The sequence below is a fragment of the Gambusia affinis genome, linkage group LG11 (genome assembly GCF_019740435.1).
Source record: "Gambusia affinis linkage group LG11, SWU_Gaff_1.0, whole genome shotgun sequence".
In the NCBI taxonomy this organism is placed as follows: Eukaryota; Metazoa; Chordata; class Actinopteri; order Cyprinodontiformes; family Poeciliidae; genus Gambusia; species Gambusia affinis.
The window spans coordinates 462,287-484,941 of record NC_057878.1 but is presented as its reverse complement, the minus strand read 5'-3'; the positions used below and the strand labels follow the sequence as shown (position 1 = coordinate 484,941).

Genomic DNA, 22,655 nt, shown 5'->3' with positions numbered 1-22,655 from the left:
GTGGTAATTAAAATGTGATTTTATTTTTCTAATTTTTATCAAACATTTTTAGGCTACTTCTAAGGGTTCGTGAAAATAGAGCAGAATGAGCACATGGTGTATGTATTTCTATTGTAATGGTTATTGTTTAGAAACTACAGTTTCCCTGATTCTATGAGCTAACCTACGTATGTTAACTGAAATGTAAATGTTGAAACCAGAGAAACCCTTATTCAAATAAGCAAAAAATATAAGAAGATCTACCAAGGACTCCAAGTGTCAGAACGTCATTTCTCCGCCCGCCTCATACATATACATGAGCATAGCGCAACAACGTACCCTTGCGTGATGACGCAACACGACAACTGCGGGTCCCGATTGCTGCAACCGCTTGTCAGTGTGACGAAGATTGGCACTCAGGTAAGCTGTCACTCAAAATCCCTCTTTTTCCGTTCCCTATCAATCAAACAATCTAGGCCGCACGCTAAAATGCCCCGGGGCAAAGAGCGTGAACCTGGGCAAGACAGCCGAGACTATTTTTTGAATTGAAGTCGGAGCGATAAAGCTACTGTGATAACATCTATCTATCTATATGTATCTATTTCTTTATTTTTATATAAATATGTATATAAGGGAGGGGGTCAAGAAAAATCTCGGCGTTTTAGGGGCAGAGGAGGATTGTGCTGGAGGGCCAGAGTTGTAGATTAGGCCCGGTAGTGTTGGCGCAGAGGGGAGGGGAGAAAGGACAAGGAGAAGGCAGCTGTCCCTGCATGATTGATTGACTGATGGGAAGGATTTGAGCTCAAAGCAAGCTACTGCTAATGTGCTGCTAACGTTTTCCTTGTTCTAATCTATTTTGAGTAAAAAGCTAACAAGCACTTAATGTTCTTTTCGACCAAAGCCAAAATGAAATGTTTCATATCCCTTGGTCTTACTTCATTTCAATCTGCAGCGGTCTTATTTTCCGTAGCCGCTTAGTAACGTCAGTTTTATTTTGCGATGCATTTCTACACTTATTTAATGATTAGATCTACTTCAATGTGTTAATATGGTACTGTCGACGATTGTTGGATATTGCCTTTCAAGACTAGCAACTAGCTCACTATATTTAGCATTAGCTGGATCCGAATGTTTTGCATCAGACTTACATCACAAGCTAACGCTAACGTGGTGCTATCGTAACGGCACAGCTAATAAAGCGAGTTAATTCAAACTTGCAGCTTATAATTTTAAATATGTGCATCCATGTTTGAAAATAATGTGTTAAAATTGTCCCAAATAATTGTATGTGTGCAAAATGTCTGTCGCTAACATCGGGTAAAGGCTAATTCATGGTGGGTGTGTTAATACGGCTGCACGCCAACGCTAACTACATAACTATGTTATTAATTGAATTATTAAAGGTGTACTGAAATAAAGTGATGGATGCTGTGCCTCGACGCTGTCTCACTTTCTTTTTTCGTTATAACGACCCTTCCACGTTCCGTTTAGTTCTTGAAATCAGGAGATTTTATTTAACTTTTAGCTGTCGATACAGTTAATACTTTATCGCAGCAGTGTTAAAGGTTTTTGTATATGGAAAATATATTTTATTACTTGGTTTTAGTCTTTTTCCAGATATGTAACCAGCCTTTTAGGTTGAATTTCAAGAATTTTGTCTTGAATGCATCAATGGTTTAACTGGACTTGTGTATTGTGTAGGTTGGCCATCTGTCCCTGGTTTCTATAATGCCCCAGTGCTGCCAGTGAACGTGATGGCAGCCCAGGCGGTTTCTATAGACAAATACCCAAAGGGGGAACAGCAGGTGGGTGCAAGACAGACCTGAGTATGAATACATGTGTGTAAAAACTGTTTCTGACAGAATCTCTGTTAACATTGAAACCAACTTGCAATGTTCTAAACATTAATTTTATAAGGTAGCTCCACAGAATTTGGATATGTGTGGACACCAACGTAACCAGGAGCAGAGTTGCACAGTTGTGTAAGAAATTTAAACAAAGCACAGTTAATATTTTTTCCCCTGTTTTGTAAACATGTATGTTGTCAGCTCTTGGTAGCACAATAAACATCAATTTAATTCAGAAGTGGGAAAAAGTGTTTAAAAAGTGTCAAAAAAAACCAAAAAAAAAACCACAGCAACATTCAAAAAGCTGCAGTCTTCATTTGCCTCAGTTAAGGTCAGAGGTCATGCCAACACCATATGAAAGAGACTGGGCAAAAATGGCCTGCATGACAAAGTTTTAAGATGAAAACCTTTGCTGAGTAAGAAGAATATTGAGGCTCTTTTCAATTTTTCAAGAACACATGTTGGGCCGAAGAGCGCTACCCTAACCTCAACATGGCTACCTGTGTCCAAGTTCTGTCCTTGGTTCTTTTGCTGCATGTCTTCCCCCATTCTCTATGCTGTTTTCCTGTTAGATTACAGTCAAATAAAGACTACTAATGGCAAAAAAAAGGAATACATCTAATTCCTAAGGTCGGAAAGATGAGCCAAAGTTTAACTCTTTTGAATGTGTGTGCCTGCCATGACAGCTAGCATAAAAGTAACACTGCATTTCAGAAAGATAACGTTACACCAACAGAAAATGCAGTGGTGTTAGAGTGATGATCTGCTGCTGTTTGGCTGCTTCAGGACCTGGAAGATTTGCTGTGATAACTGGAACCATGAATTCTGCTGTCTACCATAAAATCATGAAGAACATTGTTTTATGACCTTATAATAAAACAAACTTGGGTTCTGCAGCAATGATCCAAAACACAACAGCAAGTCCACCTCTGAATGGCCAAAGAAAAACAAATTGAAGACTTTGCAGAGGCCCAGTCAAAGTCCTGATCTTAATCCTGAGATGCTTTGACCTTTAAAATGGCCATTCTTGTTTGAAAACTATCCAATGTTGCTAAATTACAGCAATTCTGCAAAGATGAGTGCCTTGCAAAACTATTCAATCTCTTTGCTATTTTTATAAAAAAAAACTTTAAGCTATTTCAGATTTTTTGTGATTGCCATTAAAATGTGCATAATTGTAGAGTGTTAAAAAGTTTGAAAACATTTTACAAACACAAATGTTTACTAGACAGTGTGCATTTCCTATGAAAATGCAAGTGTGAATGCTCAGTGCTGAATGCTTTTGGTGAAAATGGCAAAAGCATTTGAAGCCAACTGCTGAAGACTTGCAGGAAGGTAAAAAATAGTCGATGCAGTGTGAAAAACCCAAGTAAAAGACAAAATTAGCTAAGAAGCTAAAACTGATTTTGGCTAGGTCATTAGCATCTAGCCAAAATTAACTAGATCCTAATGGTAGCATCTAGGATACCAGTAACATGCTGGGTTATAGTAATGTATTCCATGCAATGTAAAAAAAAAAAAAAAAAATCCTCATGTAAAACCTAAAATTTGAAAATGACAGAAACATTCCCCGATTTCTTTTGATAAAAACAGTGGGTGAATGAAGTCCATACATTTTATAGTTCCTTACCTTTCATTTGTTTGGAGACATCGTTTAGCACGGTGACTATAAAAAATATGCTACATGCAGTACGAAAAAAGCAATGTCAAAAGCACCAATTATTCCCAGGTGTTAAACAGCATAAAAGCTGTTTAACTGCCTAACTTCAAAATGGCCACTGCTTTGTGTCCTTCACTACAGCTCTGGAACTGGATGATTGATTGCCATCAATAGGCAGGATTTAAAACATCCACTCTGAAACACAAGATTTTATATTGTAATTCTCAATTCTGCCACAGGATGGGGTGGTTTCCCCCATGGGGTAAAAATTTTATAACAAACTGAATATTATAAAAAGTGTGAAGGTTATGAATACCAAGAGATATAGCCGGCATTAGGAGATCAAGCTGAATAGTATAAAAGTTGAATGATGAAAATAGCACAACGTACGCAGGAGAAGAAGCGCGGGGAAATTTACGGAGCAACCAGAAGAGTGGAACTCAATAGTGTGAATGCTGTAGGCATTCACACAAAATATATAAAAAGAGCAAAGAGCAGCCCACTGACTTTGTAGAACCACTCTTAGCTACAGTCTTGACTGGTTTTCAAGTATTTTGATTTAATTTCAGTTATTTTTGTAGAAGATGAATAAGATCACCTCAGATTGGATGTAGAGCATCTGTAAACATACATTTCTTAAATCTTGTTTAAAAACATTCTCTTTTGGTCTCAACAATTTTAGTGGAAGAGCAGGTTTTGTGTTTGAGGTAGTTCTGCTGAATGGTGAATCTCACATAAAATCTCACACTGAAGAGTGAGACTGTCTGGGGAAAACAGGTGAAAAGTTTCAAGTTTATGAATATTTTTGCACATAACTATCCCAAGAGTTCATGTTACAATTTCTGATTTATTTGACTTAAAACAGGGACAATATACCTTAGCGGAGATGACCTGTGTCAGTTTATACCCTGTAGTCCCTGGGCCAGCAGATACAATAACACCCTGAAGTAGAATCTTAGTATTGCGTTTCATCATCCAGTTACTTTTGACTTGCACATGAGTTCAGTCTGTATTCTGTGCTTGTCTCAGGTTTTCTGTTCTTTTGATTTGCTCTCATTTTGCTTAATTATTGCAGATTCAAAGTGTGGTAAAGGTAGACTGTGACTCTGAGTCTAAATTTGAAGGGACATTGGTTGAAGTGTCCAACCCGATACCCACTGAACCACAGACACCCATGGATGCTGACAAAGCATCTATATATCGGTAATAAAACCTTGTTTCTATGTATTTTGTGAAAATATTGCCTCTCAGGCATCCTCCATATAATTTATTTCTACCTGTCCTTGTTATTCTCAGAGTAAATATCACTGTGCCATTTATGAAATACTGTAATTTTGATAATATGATATTTTTTCATACATGAAACCCAATAACAAGTGCTAAAAAACAAAGTGTAGTTTAGCATTGTAACTGTTGGTCAATTTTCCACAGACATCCCCTGTTTCCCTTGTTGGCCCTGCTTTTTGAGAAGTGTGAGCAGTCCACACTAAGCTCTGAATGCATCACATCAGCTAGCTTTGATGTGGACATTGAGAACTTTGTACGCTGTCAGGAAAAAGAGGGGAAGCCCTTCTTCAGTGAAGACCCTGAACTTGATAACTTGGTGAGTTTCATAGTTAAATTTTTTTTTTTTGATAATTTTGCAGAGAAATAAAATGCAGAGCTCTGCTGCCTTTTTATATTGTCAGTAAAATTTCACAATAGGCTTGTAAACTAAGAGCTCACAGTAATAAAGATTACATTTGTTTATTCCATTGTTATCTATATGTGTGTGTGTGTGTGTGTGTTTGTGTGTGAGGTAGCCGTTGTTTGAATAAACTCTGAGTTTATTCATTTTTTGACACAATGAGGACGTGTCACTGTAAAGGTTTTACTGTAAAGGTACCAAGTTATCTTTGTGTCATTTGCAAACGTGTGACTCTGCCAACTTTCTTTTTAGCAGAGTGGCTTGTGTCTCAGCCTTTTAGGTCTCCTGCCTTTACACAACACCTGGCAAGTGTTGTGTATAGTTATTCTAATTTTCTTTTATGCTGTTATCTTTGTTAAAAGTGATTGTATGAACAGTGTCCGATGAATAAAGTCTGGTTGAAGGTTTGATTGATTACCCCTTCTTTGTTTTTATATTTTCAATGTTAAGATGGTGAAAGCTATTCAAGTGCTACGGATCCATTTGCTGGAGCTGGAGAAGGTGAGTGACCTATGTAAGGACTTTTGCAGCCGCTACATCGCCTGCCTCAAGACTAAGATGAATAGTGAGACTCTTCTGAGTGGAGATCCAGGAAGCCCGTACTCCCCATTGCAAGGCCAGGCACAGAACTTCTCACCCACCAAGACTCAGGTGTGCAGTGTAGGTGCCCAAGCACCAATTTAGGGTTGCAACCACTACAGCTCCACAACTTTCTTGTGTAAATCTTAGCAAAGCCTATGCTTTAAAACCAACCATCTGAGTGGGAAATATTTTGTGTGTGAATGATTTAATTTCCAGACTCCAAGCTCCATCTCAGGCACCCTCAGCCCCCAGGGTCAAATTGTGGTGCCAGCTTCAGCCCTGCAACAAGGGAATGTTACTGTTACAGCTGTTAACCCCACTCAAGTAGTTACAGGTAAGACATTTTCTAGCTTAGTAACTAGTTAGTTTGTTCTTTGCTTGTGGAATAAAACAATAAAACAACTCCAGAAGTGAAATGTGCAGGTGAGGCACATTTTATTTTCTCTAAAGCTTCCCAGAAAAGCATAACTGCAGCTACTACTACCAGCACGGATGTAGCACTGATCTTTCTTCAGTGAACTCTTGCAGCACTACACTCCAGCCAGAGCCTTGAGATCAACAGACCAGCCTGAAGCCAAGTAAAGACCAGAAGGGACAGAATCTTCTTTGGGGATCAGTTTCCTTCTGTCTTTTAAGCTTTCTCAGCCAGTCGGTCAGTTTAAGTCCAGACTGAAAACACATCTTTTCTCACTGGGCTTCAACATTGATTAAAAAAGGGGAAAAAAAAAAAATTGTGGATATCAGTACTTTACTGTTTCCATTTTCTAGGGGGTTAGGGGGAATTGGTGCAGCTGAAATTAAGTATGTCTTGGTTTTTATTCATATTAGTTTTTGGTATTTTCTGCCAATTTTATAATTGTCTTATTATTTTTGCCAATATTATTAATATTATTTCCTGTTTTATGATATCTACCTGTGATGTCATGATTGTTCTGAAGCACTTTGGTCAGCTGAGATTGTTGTAAATGTGCTATATAAATAATTGAATAGCAGCATTTGTTGCTACCCAACTCTGAAGTCTTACATAATGAAGAATTTTATTTCGACAAAGTTGTTACCATGGAGGGAAAAACAACTAAGAAAGACAAGAAAAATAAAAGAAGTAGGGCATGAAATCACAGGTGAAAAGAGAAACCATGATGACAAATATGGAAAAAGATTCAAACAAATTGCAAGTCTTCAACTAATTGAAGACTGTGACAAGATTTTTAGATAATCGCAAAATATTTGTAAATTTCTGTCGTGAAGCAAGTCTTAACTTTTATTTAGAATGGTCTTAAAAAGTCTTAAATCTGAGTTGGTAAAACCTGCAGGAACCCTATAAATTTATAAAAGCAGATAAATCCAGGAACTACCTGGTGCATATTCATTCATTCAGACTCAGTGCTGAGTAAATTTTATCAACCAAGTGAAGCACAGCTGTTTTCACTGACTTGTCAGCAGCACCAAGCAGCAAAACATGTGACCCTGAGTGGATATGTGTGTATGCTTCTTTCAGGAAGTACAGTTTACCAGCCAGTAACAGTCGTCACTCCTCAGGGCCAGGTGGTGACTCAGGCCCTGTCTCCTGGGACAATACGTGTCCAAAACAATCAGGTACTGCTTCTCTGTTTTATCACTGTGAAGTAGCTCTGCATTTCTAAGTCACGTCTTCTGGTGGTGAGCTGCACTGTGGCTCACCACCAGAAAACCGACTTCTGTATTAATACTCTTTATTGGCGTTAGAGGCAGATGTAAGGTGTTCAGCAGTATGTTTGTATTTTTAGCGCTACCAGAGTGGCTCCCTGGACCTTTTTCAAAAATGTTTGAAAATGGAAACAGATGGGGGTGGGAAATATATTTTTTGTCTTAATATGGTTTCTGCAGGAGGACAAACGTGACAAACATTCTTAACGTTTTCCAATGCTATTAAAATGTGTAGAATAAATATTAAATTTCAACATTTCTGGTAACGAACATTTGCGTCTTAGCATGCAACGCACGTTTTCTTTTCAGCTGGGCGGGGCGCGAGGCAGGTGGGTGTTTAAACAAACTGACGGGTGTGTGGTGGTGAGCCATGGAGAGCAAAGAGGAAAAGAGAAAAATAGCTGAGGAGAGATTCTATAATTCTTGGACCGAATCATTTGCATTCATTGCCAATGTGGAAGAATTACCTGAATGTTTGCTCGAGAAGTTGTCAAATAACTAAAAGAGTAATGTGGAAAGACATTTCAGGGGAGAAGTGCTTTAAATATCATTTTAAAACTGAATTTATAAAACTTGTGTGCTGTGTAGATCATCTGTGTTCTTTCATGACATGGCAAGATTTATTTGTCAAATAGTGACTTGACAGCTGCGTTGTCAGTTCATCTTTAAAACTAGTTCTAAATACTAAAGTTTAAAAAAATGTCATGATGGCATTCATAGTTTATGCTTGGTATTTATTTTACTTTTTGTGCTTTCTGTACTCTCATTAACTGATTTTTTAAAATAGACAAATTCAAATAACACCAGATTAACAGATCATCATTGTGTGACTGATAAGCTGAAAATCTTATAGCTTATGCAGCAGCACAAGAGCAAATCTATTCCTGAATGTGTAAAAATGGCCTCCAGAAACAAATGTTGGACTTGAATCTGTTGAAGGTGATAGTGCATATACCTTAAGCCAACCTTTTATATAAACCTTCCTGTGGAATTCAATTAAAATGTACATTTATTACATCCTTTGCACAGATGTAACAAATTTGCTGACAGAGTATGTCAGATTGTTTTGAATAATTTTCCCTAATAAATTAAATTATCCCTATAAACTAGCACAAAAAACATGAAACTATGAAAAAAAATTAGTTTTGTGTTCTAAAGCATTTGTGACAAAAGTTGAACACAGAGGGTGCAGAAAATAACTGACCATGTGTTCTTAGCTTCAGCTACAGTTTCACCAGGACTTGAACCTCTTTAATCACGAGGACAACTCAACAAAAAATAAACGAGGCGTTCTACCCAAACACGCCACCAACGTCATGCGCTCTTGGCTCTTCCAGCATATTGGGGTAAGAAGATATTAATGACACCATATGAATGGGGCATACCGTAACATTTACTTATGAATTTTCTATCCTTCTCTCATACAGCATCCTTATCCAACTGAAGATGAGAAGAAACAGATTGCCGGTCAAACAAATCTGACACTTCTACAAGTCAATAACTGGTTAGTTTTTCTTTGAGTTATTTATTTTCACAGAATGAATTTTTATTTTGTCAGAATATCAATGAGGTTAGCATTTCTTGTTTATAACAAGTCCTATGAACAAAACACGTTCCAGAAAATCACAGCAGTCACCCATGTAGTGATTTATTTTAAAATTAAAGTACAGCAGGATTTGGAAGAAAGGGGAAAAAAATATGATTTTTATTGTGTTATGAAATATGACAAGCGATTAGGATCCTGTAAAATTACTTTGCATTACTAGAGTATTAAAGCTACAGTATGTAACTGGAAAAAAAAGGTTTTTTACATATTTGTTAAAACTGACATCATGTGGAGAAAGATAATCTGTGAAAAAAATGGCTCCCCTTCCTGAGCTACTGTGCGAACTGCAGAAAGGAGAAATGGCCCATACTTGTTAGTGTTTTATCAAGTCCAGAAGACCTCAAAGCTCTTCACTCTACACTCGGTCATTCACACACTGTGAGCTACTGGATTGTAGCCATACCTGCCCTGGGGCAGTCTGACAGGTAAAGCTGCTACGCAGTGGCACCACTTCTGACCTCAAGGCAGGTGAAGTGTCTTGACAGAGACAGACAAAGCAGGGATCGAACAGGCAGCCCTCTGATTGTGTGATGAACTCCTTCCATCCCCCAATGCACGGCTCCCAATCAGAGCCAAGCGGACATGTCTTAGGGCTGTCAATTAGTTTGTGTACATGCTGCTAAATGTGATGATGGCAGAGAAATAACTTAGAATCAGAATTCCTTTTAAAGTCATTGTGCAAGGATAAAGCACAACAAAATTAAAAAAAAACAGCAACTTTCGAAGAAACACAAAACAACCGGGATGTTAAGAATAAGTAAAAAAATAGACAAATGAATGAATGAATTAATAAAGATCGGGTTTTAGATGGATTAGCTGTGTTCAGTGCAACAACAATCTCAGAGAGAAACTGTTTTTAGTATTTTTGTCCTTGTCTTTATTGCCTTGAAGCGCCTCCTTAGGTCAGAAGTTTGAAGAGGTGGTGGTCTCTTCAAACTCTGGAGCGTTAGGGGTCATTGATGATGCTGCGGGCTCTCTGGAGGCAGCAGAAACTGTAGATTTCCTGTGGAGATGGAAAATGTCAGCCAATCATTGTCTGGGCGGTGTTTATGACCCTCTGGAGCTGCCTCCTCTCTACCACCATGCCATGGCTCAACACGACTCCACAAAACAGCGATAGAAGGACACCAAGAGCTCAGTTCTCAGATTGTTCTCCCTGAGAATCCTCAGAAAATATAGTCTCTGCTGTGCCTACTTCAGGACTGACGTGGATTTAGCGTTCCAAGTCACGTTTTAACTGATGTAGGTTCCCTGGAACTTAAAATTTGGCACCATCTCCACCCTCTTTCCATTTCTAATGATGGGCTGAACGCCTGGTTTACACCTTCTAAAGTCGACAACCAGTTCCTTCGACTTGGAGTTGTTCAAACAGCTTTCCGGGTGTTCCCTGCCCTCAGGGTTCTCCATTGATGGTGATGGTCTGTCTATGGAGGGATGTCGGCTGCAGTCGTGGCTCTGCTGGTGATTCAGCCTTAAAACGGATCAAGAAATAATTGAGTTCCTCTGCCAGTGAAGCGTCCCCAGAGATTTTGGTGGTGTTGCTGGATCTGAAATTAGTGATGTGCTGGACCCTTTACCACACGTACTGGCTGTTGTTGCTGCTGAATCCCTCCTCCAGCCTCTGCTTGCAGTTCCACTTGGCCTCTCAGACGCCTCTATTCAGAGAGGCTCGGGAGCAGCTGTACAAATCCTTGTGTCTGGATCTGAAAGCTCTATTTCTCTCCCTCAGCAGTTTCTTATCCTCTTTCTTCATCCAGTGCTTCAGGTTGGGAAACACCCTGATGTGCCTGTCCACTGTGATAGTGTTAACACAGTGCTGGATGAGTACTGCTGAAGTGAACACCTCCAGGTCCTGGTGCCAGAAAATGTCCCAGTCTGTGGTTGCTGCATTTGCTGAATGACACCATTAGGCCAAGATTTCACAGTCTTTATTTTGGGGGTGCTGTCTTTTTCATTGGTTTGTATGCCAGAATAAGAAGCAGTGATATGTAAACAGAGGAGCCCAAATGGGGGAGCTGACTGGTCATGTATCCGTGCTTGATGTTGGAGAAGGCTTTGTCCTGCGTCTTAGCTCCTCCAGTGGCACATTTGTTGTGTTGATGGAATTTAGGGAGAACTACTTTCAGATAAACTTGGTTAAAATCACCTGCAACCACATGCACTGCCTCTGGGTGGTTGTTATGTTACCAACTGTGTTGTAGCAGAGAAAGAAGAAGGATGTGACCTGCCACACACAAGAATAATTGACTTCACTGAGGCCCTGCTTTTGACTCTGATTGGTTGTTTCTGACTGAACTATGTATTTCTGTAGTGAGCACTGAGAGAAGGCAGAGGAGCATGATTTTTTTCACAGATTATCTGTCTTATACCACACTGTCATGACATAGTGGCAGTTTTAAAAAATCTGTAAAAACCATCTATTTTTTTAATAAAAGCTACATAATTAAATATTTCTGCCTGTCTGAGGGTTTGTCCTCTGCTGCCTTGAGCAAACCTCAGTTGTTGAAGTGTGAGCCTGTCTTGTCGAGATTCAAAGCTTTTCAAAGACATTCAACTGACTTAGTTGACATAAATGGTCAGCACTAGTGTTTTAGTGAAGAAAAAAAGCAGCCCACCATGACTTTACAAACCAACTATTTAAAGTGCTGCAAGTGCTACTTGGTTTGAATGAACTACATCAATTGTTATAATTCCTGTACTGCTCTTTGGCCTTTTGGATTTGGGGAATGTTTTGTTCTAATACATTTTACACCTATTTGCTTGTTTACCCCCAAAAATCATCTATGGCAAATCGGTACTTTATGGCAGATAGGTACTTTTGCTACCCATCTACCTGAAATATGTAAAAGTCTATACAAAATCCAACTTGAAAAAGACCCAAGAACATCTGGTGTTTCTAGGTTCATAAATGCACGGAGACGGATCTTGCAGCCGATGTTGGATGCTAGCTCTTCTGAGACCACCAAAACCAAGAAGAAAACGCCACAAAATCGGCCACTGCAGCGTTTCTGGCCTGACTCTATTGCTGCTGGGGGAGGAACCCATCAGCAGGTTACCATGCCTGATGGTAAGTAGCAACCTATTAGGACAAATAAATTGCACATTTCAAATTTCAGGAAAAAGGTTGCTTTACATTAGCCACAGGTAAAAGACTATATTATTTTAACTATAGCATTTTATTTACAAAATACAAATCATGGCCAGTAGTGGCCATGAGGATGCTACCCTCCAAGGAGCTTCATCTTGGACAGTAACATAGCTATTAGCTGAGCAGATAAGCTCTGAGCCAAGTCGCAAGACTATAGGAATAAAAGAGGGCACATACAATTAGTCACAGCAAAATTTCAGCCAATAGGATGGAGAAACACTAAAAGACAGAGTCAAGTCTATCATCTATGGAAGGAGAACAGGTTGATGGTGGCAGTATCTCGACCAATGCCCCAAGGAGTCACAGTTCCTATGAAGAGGTAGAACTGACAGAGATCCTAAAGTTAAAACATGAAGGGAGGTTCATTTCATTTTATGTTATTCCCTCATCAAAATTATATGTGTGTTGTGGGCGATATCAAATGTTTTTTGCCTTTACTTGTTAGCCATGCAGATGATGCACGTGATGGAGCATTGTCATGTGTAAAAATCATTGTCCTTTTGAAAGATGCACACTCTTTCCCTCTTCAGCTCTTTATGCACACCTTGATACTGAGAGCTGATGTCTTCAGGTCACAACATTTACAAAGACACACATTCCCTGCTATTTTTAAATCCATTAAGCAGTAGCGTCTGTACAGCTTATAGCAAGAAAATATTCCTAAACTTTATAATACAGTGTACATTTAATGCAGGGGTCTCAAACTCCAGTCCTCGAGGGCCGCAGTCCTGCAACTTTTAGATGTGCCTCTGCTGCACCTCTGCTGCAGGTGCAGCTGGAGTTCTCCAGTTCTCCAGTTCTCCAGTTCTCCCGCTCTGGAGAACTGATCTACACATTGGGGCGTGCTCCGGTGGCGTAGAGGTTAGTGCGCCCCATGTTTGGAGTCCTTCAGTGCTCGACGCGGCCGTCGCGGGTTCGATTCCCGGACCCGACGACATTTGCCGCATGTCTTCCCCCCTCTCCTTCCCCCTTTCTGTCAGCCTACTGTGAAAAAAAGGGACACCAGAGCCCACAAAAAGGACCCCCTGGTGGGAAAAAAAAAAAAAAGAACTGATCTACACAAGGTGGAGGTAATTAAGTCATTTCATTTCAGTGTTTTGTACCTGCAGCACATCTAAAGACTGCAGGACAGCGGCCCTCCAGGACTGGAGTTTGAGACCCCTGATCTAATGTATATGTATACAGCAAGGATAACATAAACCAACCAAACTATAATCTTTATCAATAAGGAAAATTTTAAGCGTAATCTTAGAAGTAGATGGGGTTGTTTGCCTCCACTAAACTCTAGGAGCCCCCCTATCCACCATTCAGGCCCCTTCTTGCCCCCCATCAAAGAAAATGTAGGCTACTTGCACTGAATATTATTTTATGATTAATATTTGTATCATTATTGTTGCTGTCTTGACTTGTATTGTTGTTTTTGTATTTATCATCAAAAATCCTTAAAAGAGAAACACATTACTGAATTATTAGTTTAAAAGAACAAAAAAGCCATGTGAATAAAAATTATTTTTAAAGGTGTCTAAGAAAAATGCAATGAAAGGACATTCAACTTAAAATTGGTTGGCCTATCAGCAGCCAATCAGAGTGAAAAAAAAATCTTGTTCTGTGCCATTTTCTATTACTAAAACTTTCCAAAAAGGCCTTGCTCTACAACATTGAAACATGAATCGAACTGCAACTATATCAGTCAGAACTCTTATTCTCTTCAGTGTTTCTGTCAGTTTCTGGTGGTGCAGTGCTGTGCTGCCTTCAGGAGAATGGGACATATCCATAGAATTTCACCCACATGGCATTTACTGTGCAAACCAGAGCTTTCAGTGGAAAAACAAAAGTTGCAATATGCTTTTAATGCCATAAAATATGGGACAGAACCATGGATGACTGCGACAGACTGGCGACCTGTCCAGGGTGTACCCCGCCTCTCGCCCGGGACGCAGCTGGAGATAGGCACCAGCAACCCTCCCGACCCCATTTAGGGAAGAAAGGTGTAAAGAAAATGGATGGATGGACCATGGATGATATTTTCAATAGACCTTTCTATTGACTTATAGATTGTACAGAAATAGCAAAGAATGAAGCTGGTTCTTAGTCAAATCCAAGTGAGTCAAATTGAAAGTGTCATTTAGTCACTTAACAACATCATGACATTAACACTGACATAAAAAATAATATTGAAGAAATAAATATATAAAATAAAATCTAATTAAAAACATAAAAAAGTAATAAGTTCCTTACTGTTTTGGTCTGTAAAATATATTTCTTCTTAGTACTAGATATGGTTCCAACAAACCCATGCCACAATATTATTTTATCTTTACCTGAAAATAGAGTAAGACCGTATCAGCTATTGCTCAATACCAGTTTATTCCTCTGTATTTAGTTTAGTTTCTTAGTTAATTCTTACATTTTGTTCTTTGTGTATTTAACCCCCTACAGCAGGGGTGTCAAACTCCAGGCCTCGAGGGCCACAGTCCTGCAGTTTTTAGATGTGTCACAGGTACAAAACACTGGAATGAAATGGCTTAATTACCTCCACCTTGTGTAGATCAGTTCTCCAGAGCCTTAATTATTCTATTCAGGTGGTGCAGCAGAGGCACATCTAAAAGTTGCAGGACAGCGGCCCTCAAGGACTGGAGTTTGACACCCCTGCCCTACGGCAAGTTGCTGTCGGGGAGCCTATCGATGGGAAAAGACAGACTGACGTAAACTTGTCACAACAATGGAAAAAAATCCTGGTAAACTGATAAGTGAGATTTAAAAGTGCTGGTACTACCATTCCATACAGGTGTGTTAACACCGCTGACTCCTGTAACCGGTGTTAACTCTACAAAATGAACGCTTTATATTTTGGTATCACCCGTGGAAGGATTCAGTTCTTTTTTCTCAGAAATACAATGAAGGTTTCATGATTTTAGTAATTACACGTTTATAATATTACACGTTTCTGTTGCCCTTCCATGTAACATCCAGACGAACATTAAAACCCTTTTCCTGTTTTAATTTAAAAGTCGTGTCAATGTTGGTGCTTTGACACAACTACATCACTGCCAAAACATATGTATAAAAACAAGGAAATTGAAAATCTTTTTTCGGCCACTCAGACATTTCACCAGCCACTGTTTTTTTTTCTTTTGATTACAAACCCCACAAGCAAATTATAGAAAATGTATGATTTATTCTTAACTCTATGAATACCAATTTATTTAAGTTTTCCATACAGATGTACATATACAGAATAATTTAACATAAAGCATGGACACCTTAACAGGGTTGTAGTGCAATGAGTTAATTTGAAGTAATTACTAATGGCAAAGTTTAACTACACAACCCTAACATAGTTTCCATCCCTGATAAAAACTCAGTAGGACATAAAATATCTAAAAACCTTTGACCTGAAAAGTGAATGACAGCAAGGCTGTTAGCCGGTGTAACGCTGAAAAGATTGTGCTGTGAAGCTAAGAGTAGCAGGAGTGTGGAGCTGGCCAAGAAGCTGACAGAAATACTGAAGAGAAGAAGATCTACCATCGATACAGTTGCAGTCAAGCAAGATTTAATGCTGCACCCTACAGTTTTAGCAAGTTGCTCAAAGTCTCAACAGGTATTGTTGTGCATATAAAGTGTAAAGTTTACCTTCGAGCAAATGCCCCCCAAAGGAATCACAATGCCCCCTGCCATCCTCTGACTGCCCCCATTGAGAAGGCTGAGAATTCTAGCAGGGTTGGACTTAGGAGTGTGTGGGCCCTATACGATAATTAACCACTGTCTCCTATTGCTCTGCCATGAGAGCAGGATAATGGACAGTCCCACCCTCCAGGTCAACTCTCCATTTGCACGGTTAAACAGTCACCCCAACTTAGTGACCTTTTCGCTATATTTTGCACACACAAAAAATAAAAACAGCACGTCAGGATTTTTAAGATTGGTGATCGGCCAGAAAATTGCAGCCTGCTTTCTTTTTGATCTGTCTGCAGAACAGTTGATTACTGTAATCAATGTAAAGACCATGGAATTCCTGATTAATATCAATATTTTCTAATTATTATTTTTCTAAATATTCTAATTTTATGACCAGTACCTGTATGTCTTGCCCTTTAATACATATGTAAATTAGTATAAACACCTGGAATGCTGCCACCACTTATCCAAATGATCATGTCCCTGCCTGTTCCAGTATGAATAGTTTTAATAGTAATATATTTTATTTAAAAGTCGCCTCTCTGGGCACACAAGATCACCTCACAAAAAATAAAAATAATAAATTATGCAGAAAAAAAACCAGATAGAAAATAGTGTTTTTCCTTATGAATGTTCTGTCAATATGTAAACATATTAAAAACATGCTTAGCACTTCTTTAGGAGCTGTTAAACACATTTTGTTCATATTAACGGTCATAACTCAATTGCTCCACATACTAATTTGTTATTAAAATAAAGTAAGGTGCCCTGATTGCTGTTTTCTGGCTGATCACCAATATTTAAAAAATCTGACTGATTTCGGCCTTTAGAGATTTGCCTCTGTATGAAATATTCCAAAAATGTTGTACAGTTTTCAACAGTAGGCTGACTATTGTTAACCACAGCCCTCTCTATTTGTCTTGTGATGTTAGAAAAAATTGGTTTCACATATTACAAGTATTGACCAACTGTCGATGGTCCAAAATGAAAGAAATCAACCTGATCAACCTGCGTACCTCAGAAAATGACCTCTGACCCAAAGTTTTCGTCCCTAGGGGAAATACTATGGAGGAGTCGTGTGTTGTACCAGCCAAACATGACTCTACATTTATTATACATGTTTGTGTTTAAGTTGCACAAATGCATGGATGACTGTCTGGATCTGTCAGTGTCGGCTACAGTGGTAACGGCTCCTTCTAAGTTTGTTCCCAGTTGAATTTGAAGGCTAATGGACCTTACCAAGCTCCGCCCACAACCAACCCACATGACTGCAGGTCTCACAAACAAAGCCTCGCGGCGCATTGTTTCTATGTAAACATGACTCCATTAGTGCATCATTTCTACTGAATTGAATTAAAGATTTAGCTACTACTCTTTGACACGACTACATCAAAGAGTAGTCGTGCTCTGTCCTCTAGCTGGACAGAGGAACTAACAAGTTCATGTCATCATCTGACCTCTGCAAACCTGAGGCCAGCAGGTGTCAGTCAGTTATGGTAGATCTGAACTTTGACCTCAATATAAGAAGCTACAGACTGATAAGAGGAACCAAAGAGCTCTGGAAAGGTAAAGGCAAATCTTCTGAAGTTGGGATATAATTAATTTAATTTCACATAATTATCGCGGTAGAAGCCATTTGTTTGTTAAAATTTTATGAAATCTATTTGTTCTATTTGATGTTTGTTATGAATGACGTATAATCATAAACAAACAGGGTAATTAGTCCAACGTTTAGAAACTACAGCGGCTGTAATGAGCCACAGCAAAGGTAAACAAAGGTAAAATAACCCAAACAGGTGATCAACTCAAAACCACTCCTACCTTTTTATTCTCTCTCTCTCTCTCTTTGTAGTTTAAGCACGCCTGTTTCCGTGGCAACCGCCTGCACCCCGCAAGACGAGCAAAGATTACATTAAAAACATAACATTCAGTCCGTTACCATATCAAGTTTCCAGGCTTGATATTTATTTCTCCATTATTAATCGTTGCTTCCCTGAACACAGCGATGGTTGATTGACCAGCTGTACTTGGTGCAAGAGTGGCTAACACGAGTAACAGTTTATTCCAAAGCCTTTTCTGCTAAAATAAAATCTTTAGTGTATGTCAGATACAGTACACATTGAATATTGATCAGTTTAGCTAACGTTAGACTGTGTAGCAGACAGGCTTCAAAGTGTAGAAGTTGTATCATTATGCTGTACTTAGCTAATGGGAAGCGTGTTTGTGAGACGGCCATCCACGTGACCACGTAAAATGGGCATCAGCCAATGAAAAGCGACCCCTGTGGTAAGGTCCATAAGTCACATATCACCAATATGTCCCTGCAGATCAATATGTTCTCTAAACACACACTCCCTTCGAATCCTACCGTTGGCAATGTTCTCCAGCTGAGCCAAAGCTGACATTTTTCCACAATTACACATACCCCTTTACAGCTACTCATATACATGTGTGATTATTTACACCTTACCCTCAGTAAGAGTAATTACACCTTTACTACCCTGATCCTTAAGTCAAGCTAACATGCATGTTTTCAATTCAGCAAAACTCAGCCATCAGTTAAAATCAAGTGTGCTGAATTAGGGAAAGGCCAAGAATTTGCAGAGCAGTGTGCCTTGAGGACCAGTGTTGGAAAAACATCTGATGAGACGTTGGCATTTCATTCATTAGATTTCAACCACAAAACAACATTGATACAATGATGTCTTTTCAACATTGGTTACTTGGCTAGAATTGGATGATTGTTTGATGGTTGATCCGCCATTAATTGTCGACCTCAACCAAAAATCAATCATTCATTTCAACTTTGAATTAACATCGCGTGCTATATGGGGTCTGTCCGTTTCGGGAAAGTGAAACGACAAAAAAAAAAAAATCTTGTAAAAATGCACGCTGAACCGTGCGCAGAGTAAAAAGCTTGCAGAGTTCAATTAATCAGTTTGGATCAGACAGATCCAACAGACTGATGAAATAGCACAGATGTGAACCAGGAGGAATTTGTGAGGCACTGTGCATCCAGACCCCAGTCCATCACAGGGCAACACAGAGACAGACAGGACAAACAACAATGCACATACGTAGGCCTGTCACGATAGCAAATTTTGCTGAGCAATTAATTGTCTCAAAAATTATTGCGATAAACAATAATATTGTTTAAAGACCTTTGTACACTGATTTAATGGAAATGACATAATAATGAATGCAATTTCCTGCCAAAAATAGATACACTTTATTTTTAAAAGAACATTTAACACTAGAACTGATAAAATAAACAAAACAAAAACTAATATAAAATGGATTCTCAGTCTCCATTAACAAAAATGTACTTGAATAAAAACATCAAAGTGTAAATAAATACTGCATTCAACCAAAAGAGTTCAGGTTATAAAGTCTATAAACCATATTGTCCTTCAGTAATTATTAGATTTAAATAGAGAAGATGGAACATCGACTACCTGATGCAATAGTTCACACTACATGTTAGTTCACTCCTACATTTTCCCCTTAAGACAATCAGAACTGTGATTGTTCTAAGATTGTTGCTTGTGATCATCCTGTAGTGTGTGGTGTGTTACGGTAGATTGTTCTGGCGCTCCGATCTAAATCGGGTTTTCCCTACTGGGAGCTTAACGCAGCCTGTTGAATGTGACAGGTAGCCAATCAGAAATCACGGATTCTCCTCCTGCTTTCAGAGGGGAAATTACAGAGGGGAATCCCAAACAGCTGACACGGTGCAACCCGAAGTCCAGTGGACATTGGAGATGATATGTGGAAACAACATTAATGTTTATAAAACATTTTGTGCAAAGAATATAGAAATGATGAGGGGAGGAGTTGGAGCCAAATTGCTACACAGTTGATGAACCCGGTAACTTTTCAGCTGTTCTTTGTTAACGTGACATAAACAGATTATAATGATTTTCATTCAGTCAGGACGTTACACTGACACTAGAGCCACATGCACTGCAGGTAGATTGTAGTAAAGCATTGATTAATGTCTGGTGTTAAGATTAGTTCACTGGACTTGTAGCCATTATTTTCTGCCCATTGTTGGACAACAGGCAGGATCGAACCGTTGTACCTAGGATTTCTGTCGGCTAATGTGTGATCTCTCAGGTTTTGAAAATGGGCCGACAATCGGCCGACAGCTCTAAGATGGTGTAGTGTGAACTGGACATTACACTGAGGAAATGAGGAAGGGAGGGTCAGTGGAGAGCAGCGGAGTTGAACCTTTTTTCATTCAGTGTCATCAACAGAAAGAGAAAAAGGCCGGAAGAGACGATAATGCAGATAATTAAAATGACGTCGATAGTTTTAATTTATCGTGCAATTAATTGATTTATCGTTTATCGCGACAGGCCTACATATACTGTTACATCTAAAGAGAATTTAGACAGACCAATCAACCTCACATTCATGTTTTTGGACTGTGGAAGGAACCCACACATGCACAGGGAGAAGATGCAAACTCCATGCAGAAAGACCCTAGGCTGGGTATTGAACCCAGGACCTTCTTGTTGCAAGGCAACAGTGCTACCAACTGCTTAATTGTTTAAATTTAAACAAGAAAAGATTAAAATCATTAAAAATGTTTGGTTTACTAAAGTATTTAATTCATTCCTGAGCAAATGGGTTTGATTGATTAAAGTCTTCAAACATACCAGTTTTATTTTAACTGTAATGGCTTATTCGAGATTTGGAGAGTATTATATTTGAAAATGAATATTTTACTTATATTTATTTCTGGTAGAAATGTGCAATATATGTTTGAACAATTTAGAATCAAACTAACAGATTTCTTTTTTACTATGAACAGCCTTTACTATAAAAGGTGAAGAATAATACAAAAATCAAGAGTAACATGACTGAAAAACAAACTTCTGCTCCGTTGTTTTTTTTCTTTGCTGCTCTCTGCTTCATGGTGTCACGGTTGCTAGGCAACATGAGTTACACCGAGGTGGGGGCGGGGACAGTTGGTGAAGGCTAAACCTGTCTGAATTCACAGATTTTCTCTTCCGGTCGTTGTTAATTCACTGCCTTGGAAGGACCCGATCAATCCTTCAAGGGATGCAGACTTTGAATTTGGACACAGCTAACACAGCTTCCTTCAGATGTAGACATAGAAACAGTAATGCTTCTCTGCAGGTACAATGGTGACAATGAACATGGAGAGTCTGCAGAGCCTGACCTCCGATGGAGCCACACTGGCAGTGCAGCAGGTAATGCTTGCAGGCCACAGCGAAGATGAGTCGGGTGATAGTGGCGAAGATGATGACGATGCAGACATGACCGTTCTGGGGCTAGACAACAGCGACTCATTGCAGTAAAAGCTGACACACTGACCTACACATACTCAGAAGGCATGTGTAACACAGACACATAGGGTTTACACCGAGCACAAAAGCACAGAACGTCCATGGACAGTACTGTGCTCTTCCAGCTGACCTCAAGTCTGCGCTGCGTGTGTGTACCTTCAGAAGTTTCACTTCAGAAACTGTTTTTTAACAAGTTTATTTGTGTAGGCGAGTGCACTTTTTTGTATATTTAAGCTGAAAAGATGAAATCAAGCAGAAAATATGTGTTGAAAACACAAGAAACAAGTTTGTATGCTCCGTTATTAATAGACTTTCTTGTTTTTTTTTATTATTTTGCTTTTTGATCTCTTTTTTGGATGCCAACACATAAGTTGTATATGTAATGGTTTGTCTTCATTCTTTGCATGCTTGTGTTTTGAGTAGATGTACGCATTCTTCAGACTTGCTCTCCAGTACTCATGTGAGCAGAGTGGGAGAGGAAAAAAAATAGATATGCTTATTTTTCTATACAAACATGACGTTAGTGTTTCTGTTTTTCATTTTTGTGTTCTGTTTTGTAAGGAATGTTTATGTACAGATTCCTAATAGCAGACCTGTTTTTCAGGGTTCCTTAAAGTTTTCTAAAAAAATTTAATAGTGATGAACATTGCTATTTAAATTGATTTTTAAACTCAAAAGACCATGTAATAAGGCCTTATTATATTTTCCTTTCATAGACCTCTTGCCAAGAAGCACAAACAATGTTGACCCTTTGGGAAATTTATGAAAAGACACTAAACTGCAGAACAAAGTTGTAAAAAGATAGACTTTGTGTGTTGCAGCCAGATATATATCTGAAGAAATAATCATGCAAAGTCAATTGGTTGTTGTGCTCATGTTTTTTTTTTTAATCCAACTCCAGTTTTCCCATATTGTGTATACTATGCATTACGTATTTGAATCATTTCACAGTTGTACCCTTGGCATGACCATGTCAATTGCACAATCAAGAACACTATGCTAACTACACAATCACAGGGTGAGAGACTGAAATCTGTGGAAAGACACACTCCACAGCAGATCACACCAACTAGCAGCAGAGGATGTTTTGGATGCATTCAGCTTTTATTTCTTTGTGATGAATCTACTGCATAGATTAAGGAAATTCAGTTAAAGAAGAACTGGTAGGAAAATACCTTCATCTGGTTTTCTGTCACTGTTATAGTGAAGTAATCAAAATGTCTTCATTAAGCTGCTGTTACGTTACAAATTGGGGTGGCAGTTGTCTAAATCATGGTAAGCCTGTGCTAAACAATAGTTAAGTGATCTAGTTTTTATCGGTCTTGTTAGACACTTGGCCCATGTGACCGCACACAGCTGTTCTTCATTTGGGTTTGTTCACCATGATCTTGTCTGTTTTTCCTTAGAGCTTTCTATTTTGGAATAAAGAATGCCCAATTCTCTCCTGTTTGTCTTATTCATATGTTC

At 38.9% G+C, this 22,655-nt stretch overlaps 1 protein-coding gene across 1 annotated transcript; it reads left to right on the top strand.

The window, feature by feature from the left end:
- The first annotated feature begins 87 nt into the window (after positions 1-87).
- pknox1.1 (pbx/knotted 1 homeobox 1.1) lies at positions 88-22,630 on the top strand. The gene is made up of 11 exons (XM_044131931.1): positions 88-399; positions 1,681-1,784; positions 4,562-4,689; positions 4,918-5,089; positions 5,624-5,824; positions 5,972-6,089; positions 7,254-7,351; positions 8,659-8,787; positions 8,869-8,945; positions 11,948-12,114; positions 21,019-22,630. Exons 2-11 carry the CDS (start codon positions 1,734-1,736, stop codon positions 21,198-21,200), a joined length of 1,323 nt encoding a protein of 440 aa, XP_043987866.1. The 5' UTR covers positions 88-399; positions 1,681-1,733; the 3' UTR covers positions 21,201-22,630.
- The last annotated feature ends 25 nt before the right edge of the window (positions 22,631-22,655 follow it).